At 34.4% G+C, this 12,221-nt stretch overlaps 1 protein-coding gene across 1 annotated transcript; it reads right to left on the reverse strand.

Moving 5' to 3' along the window:
- Positions 1-9,066: 9,066 nt before the first annotated feature.
- Positions 9,067-10,971, reverse strand: LOC120211324. Its single transcript, XM_039209891.1, has one exon. The coding sequence runs from the start codon at positions 10,521-10,523 to the stop codon at positions 9,249-9,251; it is 1,275 nt and encodes a 424-aa protein (XP_039065822.1). The 5' UTR covers positions 10,524-10,971; the 3' UTR covers positions 9,067-9,248.
- Between the last annotated feature and the right edge of the window lie 1,250 nt (positions 10,972-12,221).

The raw sequence follows: 12,221 nt of genomic DNA on the forward strand, positions 1-12,221 counted from the left end.
TGATATGACGAGTGTACCGGCCTACATCATCGTGTCCGAATCGTAGACCAGTGATTAAGCAGAACTCCTTCCGCCCAAAACAAGTATACGCCGGTGGAAAATGAAACCATATCTCTTTCTCACCACGTTGTATACTGTCGGGTAGATCTCTAGTCATGGTCTGAAGCCACAAATGGGTCAAATTAGCATCTCCACCCGGATGCTATACTCTCAGCCATGGCCCGAAGCAGGTTTCCTCAAACAATTTTCTTTGTGCATGTGAAAGCTTCGAAGCAATTGTAGTGGCTAGGCTAACTTTATTCCTTAATGTCAATGAAGCCGAAAAAAATTTCTACAAAAACAATAAACATACCAAGTTAGATATACCAAAAACTACACTGTCAAGATATACCAAAAACAATAAACATAAATAGTAGTTTATTCTTGAAACTAAAATTTGCAACATTGTTTTGTCTTTTGGTTGAAATGAAAATCGCAACGAGATAATGAGAATCGCAACGCGAAATGAAAATCGCAACGCGAAATGAAAATCGCAACGAGAGAATCGCAACGCGAAATGAAAATCGCAATGCGATTTTTGGTTTCGCGTTGCGTTTTTTATTTCGCGTTGCGATTCTCTCGTTGCGATAGTTATTTCCGCGTTGCGATTTTCATTCTCGAAACTATTCTTCTTCTGCATTACTTCAACCAAAAGACAAAACAAAGACAAATACTAACTTCACAGGCTAAACAGTTTAGCAGTATTGGCAGTAATCGAATGAATTTAATAAGAAATCTAAGTGAAATGGTTAATCTATTATTGAAATTACCAGTAAACTTATCATCAATCTCAATATGAAAAACCTAAAATAATGTAAAATTTTCAAAATAAAAATAAAAAAAACTAACCCTCGGAGGTTGATTTTCTATTTCTGAATGATTGTGAGGGATTTTTGACTGTGAATGGTTGTGAGGGATTTCGCCGGCGATGGGGACGGAAATCTTCGGAGATGGGGACGGATTTCGCCGTAGAGAGTGAGAGATGGAGATGGGACTGAGTGTTGTGATTTTGGGTTTGAGGTAATGAGTTGCGATTACTGTGGACGGTTCAGTTTCCGATTTATTAAGAAAAAATTCGTGTTTGGAATTTGAAAAAAAAAATACGCGTTAATACGAATGGCGCTATGTAAATCGCGTTGCGAAAGTCAGAATCGCGTTGCGAAAGTTAGTATCTCGTTGCGATTTTGTATTATCGCATTGCGATAGTAAGTATCGCATTGCGATAGTCAGTATCGCATTGCGATTTTCCCAATTCGCGTTGCGATTTACTTATTCGCATTGCGAATTGAGAAAATCGCAACGACACTGTAGATCATCGCAACGCGATTTCCAACTATCGCAACGCGAAATGCAACGCGAATTTGCGGTAATGGAGATCGCGTTGCGAATTAGCGATCGCATTATGATTTTGTTGGTCATTTTGAAAAATCCGGAAAAAATTAATTAAAATCGTATATTATAAGACATTTTTGATCACTGAAACGATTTTCTCTTATAAATATAGTTTTCTCCATGCTTGTTAAATCACAAATATCAAGTTTTCTCGAATCTTGATCGTTTCCGGTACTTAGTTTACTGTTTTCATGGATCACAACTCAACAAGGAAAAGGCTTTAGGCGTAGCAGTTCGCAAAGTTTAGCGCTGTGTTACAGACAACTGAAATGTCACGTCTTTAGGGTTCAAGGCCAGGGTATAAATGTAATGACCCATTCACTTTAAATATCTCAAAAACGAAAAAGAAGAAGAGGTTCAGATAATAAGCCAGAGGTAATCTTTCATTTTCAATCTGAAGACAATAATAGAGAATGCAGTCGATATGAGATGAGGGTGAGAGGGGTTATTTTACTGAGGTGAAATGAAGACATGTGATTGATTGTGAGTGTTCAATGTTAATGGTGATGGACGTCACTCGAGTGAGTAGTGAGCTTCAGCAAGTGGGAGCACGCGATGTCAGAAACAAAGTTGGGTAATCCGACGTGTAATTTCTGTATTGGATGTTAATTTTCACGAGCAATCTAAACAGTAAAAATAAAAGGTGGTTGTTTTTGGAGGGAAAAGAGTAAGGGCATATTGCTGAATAAGGTCATACATTGTTGTTCCAAAGGAAAGCTAGTGGCAGTTGAATTACTGTGTAACTTGGAACTATGGCTTCCCATGAGTCAACAAGTCAAAAGCAGCAGGATAATGGTAGGTGGGTACGTTTAGGGCAAGCTAGCTACTTTGCGAATGCGAAGGGAGAGAACTTGGATCCTGTCAAACTCACTACTCTTTCATTGGGAACTGGTCTTCATACTATATTCTTTTTTAATGTTTTATTTAAAAATCAAATAAAAAGTTTCTTTTTTAAGAATAAGATACTTTGAAATTCTAACTATAATAAAAGTTATATTATTTAATATCAGTTAAATACTATTTTAATCTTTATTACAAATTATACGTGATTACTCGATTATTGTTCCTTTTCAAAAAAAACATTATTTAATATCAATTAAGTACTATTTTAAGCTAAAAACATGATTGCATTACATGAAACTATATTTAAAAAATAAAATTTCGAACGCCTTATAAAATTTCTCCAACTCCAGACTTTTCTTATGAAGTAATCAAAGAATTCCCCCTAAATGTGTCACCCTAATTTTTATTGCTAACCAATGATGTTGAATTCCACCACGAAGGCTATGTTTCTACCCACATAAACTTATAACTTTGACAACACAACTGGATTAAATAAAATAAATTTTCAGTCGGTGAATCTGAATATCCCAAATCATTGAAATCATTTTAGGGAGTAAATTGATCTGAATTTGTTTCTAAAAAACCTTGGATGAGATAAAGATGGTTTTGGGTTATTCCGGTTCATCAATAGAAAATTCTTCAATGAAATTCTAGAGATTCCGATTCTCAATGCTTTCTTTAATTTCTTGCTTGGTATATTTAGGTTCAGTTTGTTAAAAGAGAAAACACTCGACCAACAAATAAAGAAGATAAGAGGTTTCAAAGTAAATCATAAATTCCTTTGGAATGATATATTGTAACCCTCTCATACCGATACGTGTAACCTGATCCGATCTGATGTGTTACATTAGGGCCACCGAAGCGACCCACCGTAAAAATCTTAGAAAATTTAAAACTTTTATCAAAACATGTAAACTCATAAAATAATTTATCAGTACTAAAAAACAAAACATATTTTTAGATTCGTATATAAAACAAAATACAATTTACATGTCCCCTAATCGCATGTATCATACTCTGCAAACAACGCCGGAAGAACTCCCTTACTGACGTCGATAGATGCAATGATACAATTCTTTTAACCTGAAAATGTGAGCAACATAGTGAGCTTTTAAAAAACTCAGTAATACATAACTACCAGATGATGCTGAAGAACGTGCAGATACAGATAAACTTATATTTCCTTATTGGTTCTGTTATCTACAGATTTTTAGGCTGAGCTGAGGTCTCATTGATATCTCAGGTAGTAACAGATAATATTCAATTCAGATGGAAATATTTGGATGTTTGGATTCAGGAGATCATAATAGGTTATCTAGTGTTCCCGCAAAACCAGTGAAAAGATACAGATCTTTTTAAAATATATTTTTAAAAACATAACACTACCCTCATGCTTTCACAATTTGTTCATATAGGTTCCCCAAAATCATACACCCTGCACAATCAGTAAGGCCCTGAGCACAAAGTCGAGGAGCCTGCAGATATACTTCCTCCAACAATAATCCCCCCAAATAAAATATTTTTCCATCAGTAAACAGAGATATCATAAATCAAAACAGAATTCAGATCAGATATCAGAACAGAATCCAGGTCAGAAATCAGAATAAAATTCAGATGTATCAGAACCAAATTCATATCGGAAATTAGATAAAACATTCATGTGATTAGGGAACACACTATAGTTTTCAGATATTATTCAGAGTTACTGGATAATCTTATTGGGCAGAGAAACACATATATTAATATATCGATAGAATGTCTAAAGTTAGAATCACTATTGGAATAGTTTATTAACTGACGGAATCATCAGTTATTTAGAATGTGATTTATCATGATCATATCTTATTCGAACATTTTTCAAAAACTCTACATAATCAGAAGGGTATTCAGAATCATTTACATCTGAGTTACTTGTGTTTTCAGATATGACCAGAGTGATTTGAGCTGATAAGGAAGAACGAAGATTCAGGACCTTTACAATCTATGTCGATTGATCGGATTATCGAACAACTCGAGATAAATAGTTCCCAGCACTAATGCTTGTCGACTGGACAATTCATTGTCCTTCCAGGGTATTTACTCTTTAATACAAAAAATTCTATCTATAGATCATCTTCGAAATCATAGTTGAATAGATCTTCCAATGGTCTTTATTTCATTTCCACGCTTCCACGATATCATGAAATGCTGAAGTGCTTGATTTGTAGTTCATGACTCATAAGGACAGTGCATCATGTATGTTCATTAACATTCCCAGACTCATCCAAATCACTTATTTAATCCTTAGTCATTGAGTTTACTTAGTTCACTTAGTAGTCAAGTCTATCCCGGTTACTTTAGAGTTTTCTAGAGTAATTCTGAAGTTTTTGAATTTTGATACATGTTGTATTTTCGTTAAGTTCAATTTGATATTTGTGGTTGATTTGTCTAAAGAATATCCACTTCTTAGTACCGAATGCGCTCTAGAGTTGAGCTGAGCTGAGCTGAGTGAGTACTTCCAGAATTAATATCGACCCAAACTTGAAGAGAAAAACAAGGATTAAAGTGGTATCTATGCAATTCAGATATTGACATAACATTAGGGTTGATTGACTCACTTAAGATGTGTTCCATAACTTTTAAGGGTAGTATAGCACCTATGTTTATTTGGATTCCTTAATTAATCCAAGACATTTACTTAGTCTAGGATAAGGGTATTTTGGTCATTTTATGATCGATGTTATTCCAGTCATTTCAAAGCTTGAGGATATCCATTCATTCTGGGCTTGGTGATATTCTTGGGTCATTTCCATTCTAGGGGTATTTTGGTCATTTTATAGATCCAATGTATTTCAATCATTTCCTTCTGTCCGATCTTATTATTTAATTCAAACTTTTAGTATCTTGTACAAGCTATCTTGGGTTTAGAAATCGATTATCTAGATTTTTTAAACAAAAATAGTATTTTCTATGCACATCAGTAGTTTCATCAACTCAATATGTCTTTACAAAGTTTTTATCCAACTTCCAAGGTCAATTCTTGTCTTTTTACAACATAAGGGTATTTTCGTAATTTCACCTAACCGAAGTATTCTCTTAATTTCTCATCCAAGCACCTTTGGCATTTAACCTTTAATGATATAAATTATAATTTACATATCCAAGGTTGATTGCTTTATCACTTAATCACAGAACTTGTATTTTAATTCTAATGGTCCTCTAGTTTCTTATATTAATCATCTGAGCCATATTCAGTTAGCGAATTTGGATCGAGTGTAAAAATTAATTAACTTCACAGATGAGACCAAACATTTCCATTCATGCATTTATCAATACCAACATGTCCCATAAAGCATGAAAAGGTAGTAATGTATTACCTCAATTTCCATGCCATACCGATCGACCATTTAAACTCTATTAGATCGCCGTCAAACTTGAATTCAACGTTCCAATAATTCCTCAAATACATATCAACAGAAATTTCATAAAAAACGGAGCTTAATTGCGAAAAACGGATCGAATTGGGTGATTAATCAGTGAAAAACATCTTACCGGCTTCGAATTTGGCGAAACGGACTTCGTAATCGGACTCAGGACGTCGAAAAACATAAAATATGACTTTTTGGAAATTTTGAAATTTTGGTCAAAGTCAACGGTCCAAACGGCTCGCTCAGCTCGGTGGCTTAGTCCAGACCGGTCAACACACTCCCCAGGCTGCCAGACGAAGCCCACTCGTAGGGGGTGGCATGTGGCGGCACGTGGGGAGGCCTAGAAGGTCGAAAAAATTCCATAAAATTTTCTAAAATTATTTTAAGGGATTTTAAGACATTTACCAAGCTCAGTTCATAATTTTGAATGACGAAGATCTCAATTTCGAAACGTCGGAAACTTGATATTTCTCACCCCTTCATGCGCCGGCGACGACAGAGACAAGAAGGACACCAGTGGACTCGGAACGATACAAGGAACACAATGGTACAAGAGGTGTCGAAAACAGAGCAACGATCGATGACGAATCGATAATTTTCACAGCTGTGGAGTTTAAAAACTTTGAAACTTTGAGTTGAATTTTACGGCGAACGACGACGATTCACAACGAGAGGTTTGATAGGTTTTGTTCACCGGTCAACAACGATTACACTGGTGGTTTCAGATCGACGAATGGTGGCCGGACGGTGGAGAAATCAGAGTCAAAGGAGTTGACGGGGGAGAGGAAATGTGGAAGCATTTTGGGAAAACATACGAGAGAGTGGAGTTTATTTTTCAACACATAAGAAAAATGGGTAAATTCATGACTAGATCCCTGAATTTCTGCACTTCCTAAAATGGTCTGCCAACTTTACGATTTTATAATTAAATCCTCAATTTCTTCCAAAATAACAATTAAATTCAATACTTTAAATTTTCTAAAATTTAGTCCCTAAATTGGGGTGTTACAATATATTATATTCAAAATGTTGCAATTTAGAATCAATTATGTGGTGTAGCTTAGTGATTAAGGCATTGATTCACATATACAAGGTTTGGGTTTGAATCCCTCTCCCTCGCCTGCTGCTTTTTTTATCTTCATTTAATTTTCATCTAATTATGTTGTCTGATGTATTATAATCTGATTGGAGACTAAATTTATTAATTTAAATTGAACTATGACTAGATTAGTAGAATATATAAGTAATATGGACCAAATGTATAATTATGACATTTTAGTTAGTTGGCTTATCATCATTTTCATCAAAATGTTAACGGTTTGTGACTTGATTAACATAATTAAATAGGTAAATCGTCTGATTGACAAAATTTTAAAATTGATGTTAAAATGAAAAGAAACAATAATGGAGTGGCCATACATATAGTTTACCTAATTATATATCAAAACATCATAGTTTTATTCCAATATAGTCTATATAACTTAAATTAGTTTTATCCGTTCTTCCGGGTCGACATCCGCAACCTACATTGCCCGGCAACTCCTCATTCCACTGTCGAATTCGCTGGCCAAGCCAATTGCCTCTCTTGCCCTCTGTTGACTGAGAATTCTCCATATTTAGCACAGATTGCCGTTTATACAGTACCCCTTTTACCGCTCTTATAGTATATATTTATTTTACACAAATCAAGTTATTAAGTAATTAAAGAGATAATTGTTATTTTTTAAAATCATAAATCTAAGCACGATATATATAAGAATGTTTGAACATTCGTTGTCAAATAATTAAAAATCTTTCGAATAAATATCATCCTATAATCATGTACTAAATTAATAAAAAAAAGTATATGTTTATTTTATTCTTATATTTGTTTTTGTTGAAAGTAAAACGTTTGTAATAAACTAAAAACAAAAAAGGAAGACCGATAAAGGGACAAAAGCTATCCCAACCTGACAAGCCAAGCCTACCTCGTACAGGGTCTTAATACCCATCCTATCCTAGCAACTAGAACCCAAAAGCATCCTTGTGCTTTGTATTTAAAGAAAGGTTGGGCCAAACTATGATTTTCACAATATATTGATAGCTCTCCGAAGCCCAACATATTTCTCTAAAAATAAAACCTTTTTAAGAATTCTAATACCGTAATTAGTATGGTGATAAAAAAATCATTTGCAAAGGTTTCAAATTCTAAACTAGAACCAAATTATGGATTTTGAACCCGAAAACAATGATTATTTAATCATTAATATCATTCAATTCCTACTATCAATAATAGATATTATCGTTCTATGTTATTCGTACATGAACAAAATGAAGCTTAGTGTTAGGTAAAAGAAGTGTATACGAAATGGAAAGCCTAAGATGAGCCCCACTTACCTTGGTAGGTATGAAGGAATTTCACATGACCTCCAAAATTATGATCATGATAATAAATTGGGTAATGATGTGTTAAAACATCATTGGTACAATAAATAAATGAAATTGATGGCATGTTGACCCATTGGGTTCCAAATTCTTCAACAGATAAAACAAATCTGTAAGACGGATTTCCTTTGATATGACGTGTTATAAGTATGTTTTATATATTGCATTGATTAAACTAATTATACTTGTATGGATATACATTATTTATTTATTTTAAAAATATGAAATTATAATAAAAGTATGATATATTTAATCATGTATTTAAAGTCAAGATGTATCATATCATATTTAAAACTATCATTTGATCATATTTTCAAATGTGGTATTCGTATTTGTATTTGAAATATCAAGGATGGTTGTGGGAGTGGGTGAATTCAAGTGTCCCACAGCAGCAGAAGAATTTTAGTGGGTGCATTTTTTCAACACATTGATCGTCACTTTGGGGAACAGTGTTCGTTCTTTCCTTCCCCCCAAAGTATCGTCGTACTCTAATCGCATCTCTATTTTGTTTTTATCTGCTTTTTCAAACAACTTTCACTCTTTATTTTCTTCTTAATTACTCTATAGGAAAGAAGAAGAGAATCACAAAGAGATTTAATTGGAAGATATTATATTGCACTATTTTTTTTATCATTCAAATCATAATACGCATAAATCGTATAAAAAGTGAATGCCGGTGCTCCTAAGCACTTTGATTTTATCTTAAGCCAAAATTATAAAAATATTTCCACAATCATGCCACTAAATCAATGTAATCATTATTTCTACAAAATAAATCAAACCAAATCATTACTTCTTCACAACATTATTTATAAAAACAATTTTAATAAAATTATTTTAAAGAAAATAGATTCAAGTTAAATTGGATAAATATACTTATCAAATCAACTTGTTGTTGGTAATTAATATATTATTTAATATACTTATGAAAATGCTACTATATGTATTTAAACAACTGAACTGCAGACAAATTCATCGGTTATTCACCTGATGATACAATTTATAAATTACAAAACTCAACATTTAAGTCAATTCAAGGATCAACAAGTGAATTACAGAGAAAACTAGACTCTTCACCGAGGATGTCAAAACTAGTAGTTCTCGGTTTTTTCATGTGTGCTAAAAGTTGCAGAAATATGTGGTTCAAAAGAATGCCCGACTACCATAAAAAACCCTGGACCCATCTTTCTTCTTGTCATGCTCTATTTTCTTGCTATTGTTTTGAATCAAATCACCACGATGTTCATGTACAGGCTTGTCAAGATCCATGGGAAGCTTCATCTTAGCCAAAGACTCAGTAAACTGTTGCATGCTCCTCATGTACATGTCTACTATCTGTTGCTGCATTGCCGATTGTTCTGCCTCCAAATTGATGTTCCCCAGTGGAGCTGAAAACACTTCTTTGCTGGAATAATTCGGCTCTTTCTCGTCTCCAACTTCACTTCCTTTCTTCGAAGTAGGGGTATCGGGACAACCGCCAGGGCTGGGATTAGCCTCAATTGTGGCAGATGCATTGAGAGAATTCGATGGCTCCCCACCGAGACGACTCTTCTTTTCATTCGAGTCAGCTGTGTTGCGATCATCGCTTAGGCTTGTTGTTGTTGAACTCAAAAACCCAGAATTTTGTAGGCTTCGGTTGGGAGAAACGGATCCTCCATGGATTTCTTCAGATGAATTTACCGTCATTTCGTAATCTATGGCATGCTGATGAGAGGCACCGAGTTGAAGGAATGAACCAATTCCTGGCCTTGAATCCAAACCATCGAAGTACTGTGAAACCATTTGCTTATTCTCCCTAACAATATTGATGTCGGTAAATTCTATCCTGGAATACTCAACTGGGTCTAAAATAACTTGGGATTCGGATCCTTTCCGGTCAAGTAATACAACTTCTGCCGATATCGAAGAGTTGGTTGTCGTTGACTGACAATTGAGAGCCATTGATGTCTTCAAAGAAAGACTCAATTTGACAGTTCCTGCTGGAGAATGGAAAAGATCAGTGGAAGACAAGCTATAATCTTGTGTGATTTTTCCTTTGCCGATAACTTGTGAAATCGGGACCAAAGCAAAGCCCAAAAGCTGGTCTTCCAAGTAGTTTCTGGCCCTACTAAGCATCCAAATCTCGCATTTGAGGACAGCGTCGATCTGAGTGACTTTCATAATCAGGTTCTCGTTGAATTCGGGATTCTTTCCACCTCCAACGATGATCCTGGTTGAGTGGATATCGTCAGGGTTATAGGTGAGAGAGAACTTGGCATAAACATCTTGCTTGTCGTAGATACAAATGTTATGAATATTCCTTGCATGATGAACAAAGATTTCGAGAATGCCCGAGAACCCGGAATCTCGATCAGTGTCATCAATGGTGTTTGAATTTGGGTTGAAACGGAAACCGGATGATGTACTGAAAGAATCCATGACTAGAAATGTGATTTGCTCGATGCTGATTGCCAACAAAGATCTGGCAAGTAGGAAATAACACAAGGAAAACGGGGTTTGGTGCAGAGGGGGAAAACAGGTAAAAATGATGAAAACAGGCTATATCTTCCCTTTGAACTTTGGAGTATTCAGGAAGTTGCTGATAGAACAAATGAATCTCAGAGGTAACTGGAAAAAGAACCAGAGTAAGTAAAGAGATGAGGACAGGAATGCAATGGAAGCTACAGTTAGCGGCTGTATATCATGTTAGGTTCAAGTGTTGGTAAAAAGTAATCCACGAATTCCAGGAGAAGCATGGAGGGAAAAGGTAGGAGAGAAGAGCACTTAGAAAGGTTGAGAGAAGCTTTGATTTTTCGCAAGTCCAGTAGGGTGGTAGGTGGAAATCAACAGGGAAGAAGAGAAGAAAAAATGTTGATGATGATGCTCTGCTTATTTTGCCTGTTTTATCATGCATACACTTGTCCAAGCTACAGGCACAGGCCATCTTGAATAAGTTCAACAGTTTAAAATTTAAGTCTATTCAATTTAATATTTAAATTTAACTATAAAAAATCATAAATATAAGCTTTTGAATCAAGTAAAACCTTACTTAAGTAAAATAATTAAATATAAAACAATATAGACGAAGTTTTTTTTAAAGATTGGCTGGTGGGTGGGGGATAGTGATTTCTGGAGAGGGATTTGCTTTGCTTGACAATACAGTTTCTCTTGGTATGATAAGTTTGATCCACTTTGGAAAATGGAGGTCCCCACTTGGCTATCTTCTTTAAGAAATCCCATAATTATTTTATAAATATCAGATCCATTTTTAGTTATTTATTCAACTGGTTGAAGCAATTTATTTAATATTTTGATTCATGATTTTTCTCATGACATTGATGGAAGAACTGTCTCCATAGTGCTGTACCAACATGTTTGAAAACAAGATAAACCCATGATTGTAAAGGAGAAGAAATAACGAGGCTAAAACCTGTTCAACAAAATCACGGGCCATGGTTTTCTTCTTGGATGGTTAGGTTAGGTGAAGAGCGAAATCCTGGGCCACCAAAGGGGGAGAAAAGCAATATACTATTGAGACTAAAGTTAACCCAAAATTCTCAAACAACCCTACAATTTCGTGAATGGCATGGCACCAACATTGGGGAATTGTTTTGACGTACCAAGTTAAAATTAAAAAAAAAATACTTAAATTTGGTATTGGTGGCTAGGTAGAATTCTACCATTGAATTTTTATGGTGTTTTATATTGCATATATTTATTATTATTTACTAATTTTTCGATCGGATATTATTGATTTATCTTTATTTTGGACAATAGTTTTATTGGATTAATTAACCCAAAAAGTAGCAGATTTCGATGGTTCAATTAGTATATTGAATATTTAATTAGAATTTACCTCGCATAAGGTTACCCATAAGATAAAACAGAATTCAACCAAGTACAAGACTTAAATATTTACTTTTATTTTTTGCGATAAACATTTTTATTTAGAATTTTTAATTTGATTATTATTTTATTTAGGAATTAATTATTTTATTAGAACTCTTGGTAGGATGTTTAGTTTGATTAGGAATTAGTCATTTTATTTACTTAGAACTTTTAAGTTATAAATCCCCTAAGGTTCAACCTTTGAACTCAGATTGAAATTTATATTACCGCTATTTATTGAAGTTCTAC

The sequence above is a fragment of the Hibiscus syriacus genome, unplaced genomic scaffold (genome assembly GCF_006381635.1).
Source record: "Hibiscus syriacus cultivar Baekdansim isolate YM2019G1 unplaced genomic scaffold, ASM638163v2 tig00000715_pilon, whole genome shotgun sequence".
NCBI lineage: Eukaryota > Viridiplantae > Streptophyta > Magnoliopsida > Malvales > Malvaceae > Hibiscus > Hibiscus syriacus.

Excerpts from the sequence above, each read along its gene's own strand:
- LOC120211324 (XM_039209891.1), bottom strand. The coding sequence starts at position 10,523 with ATGGATTCTTTCAGTACATCATCCGGTTTCCGTTTCAACCCAAATTCA.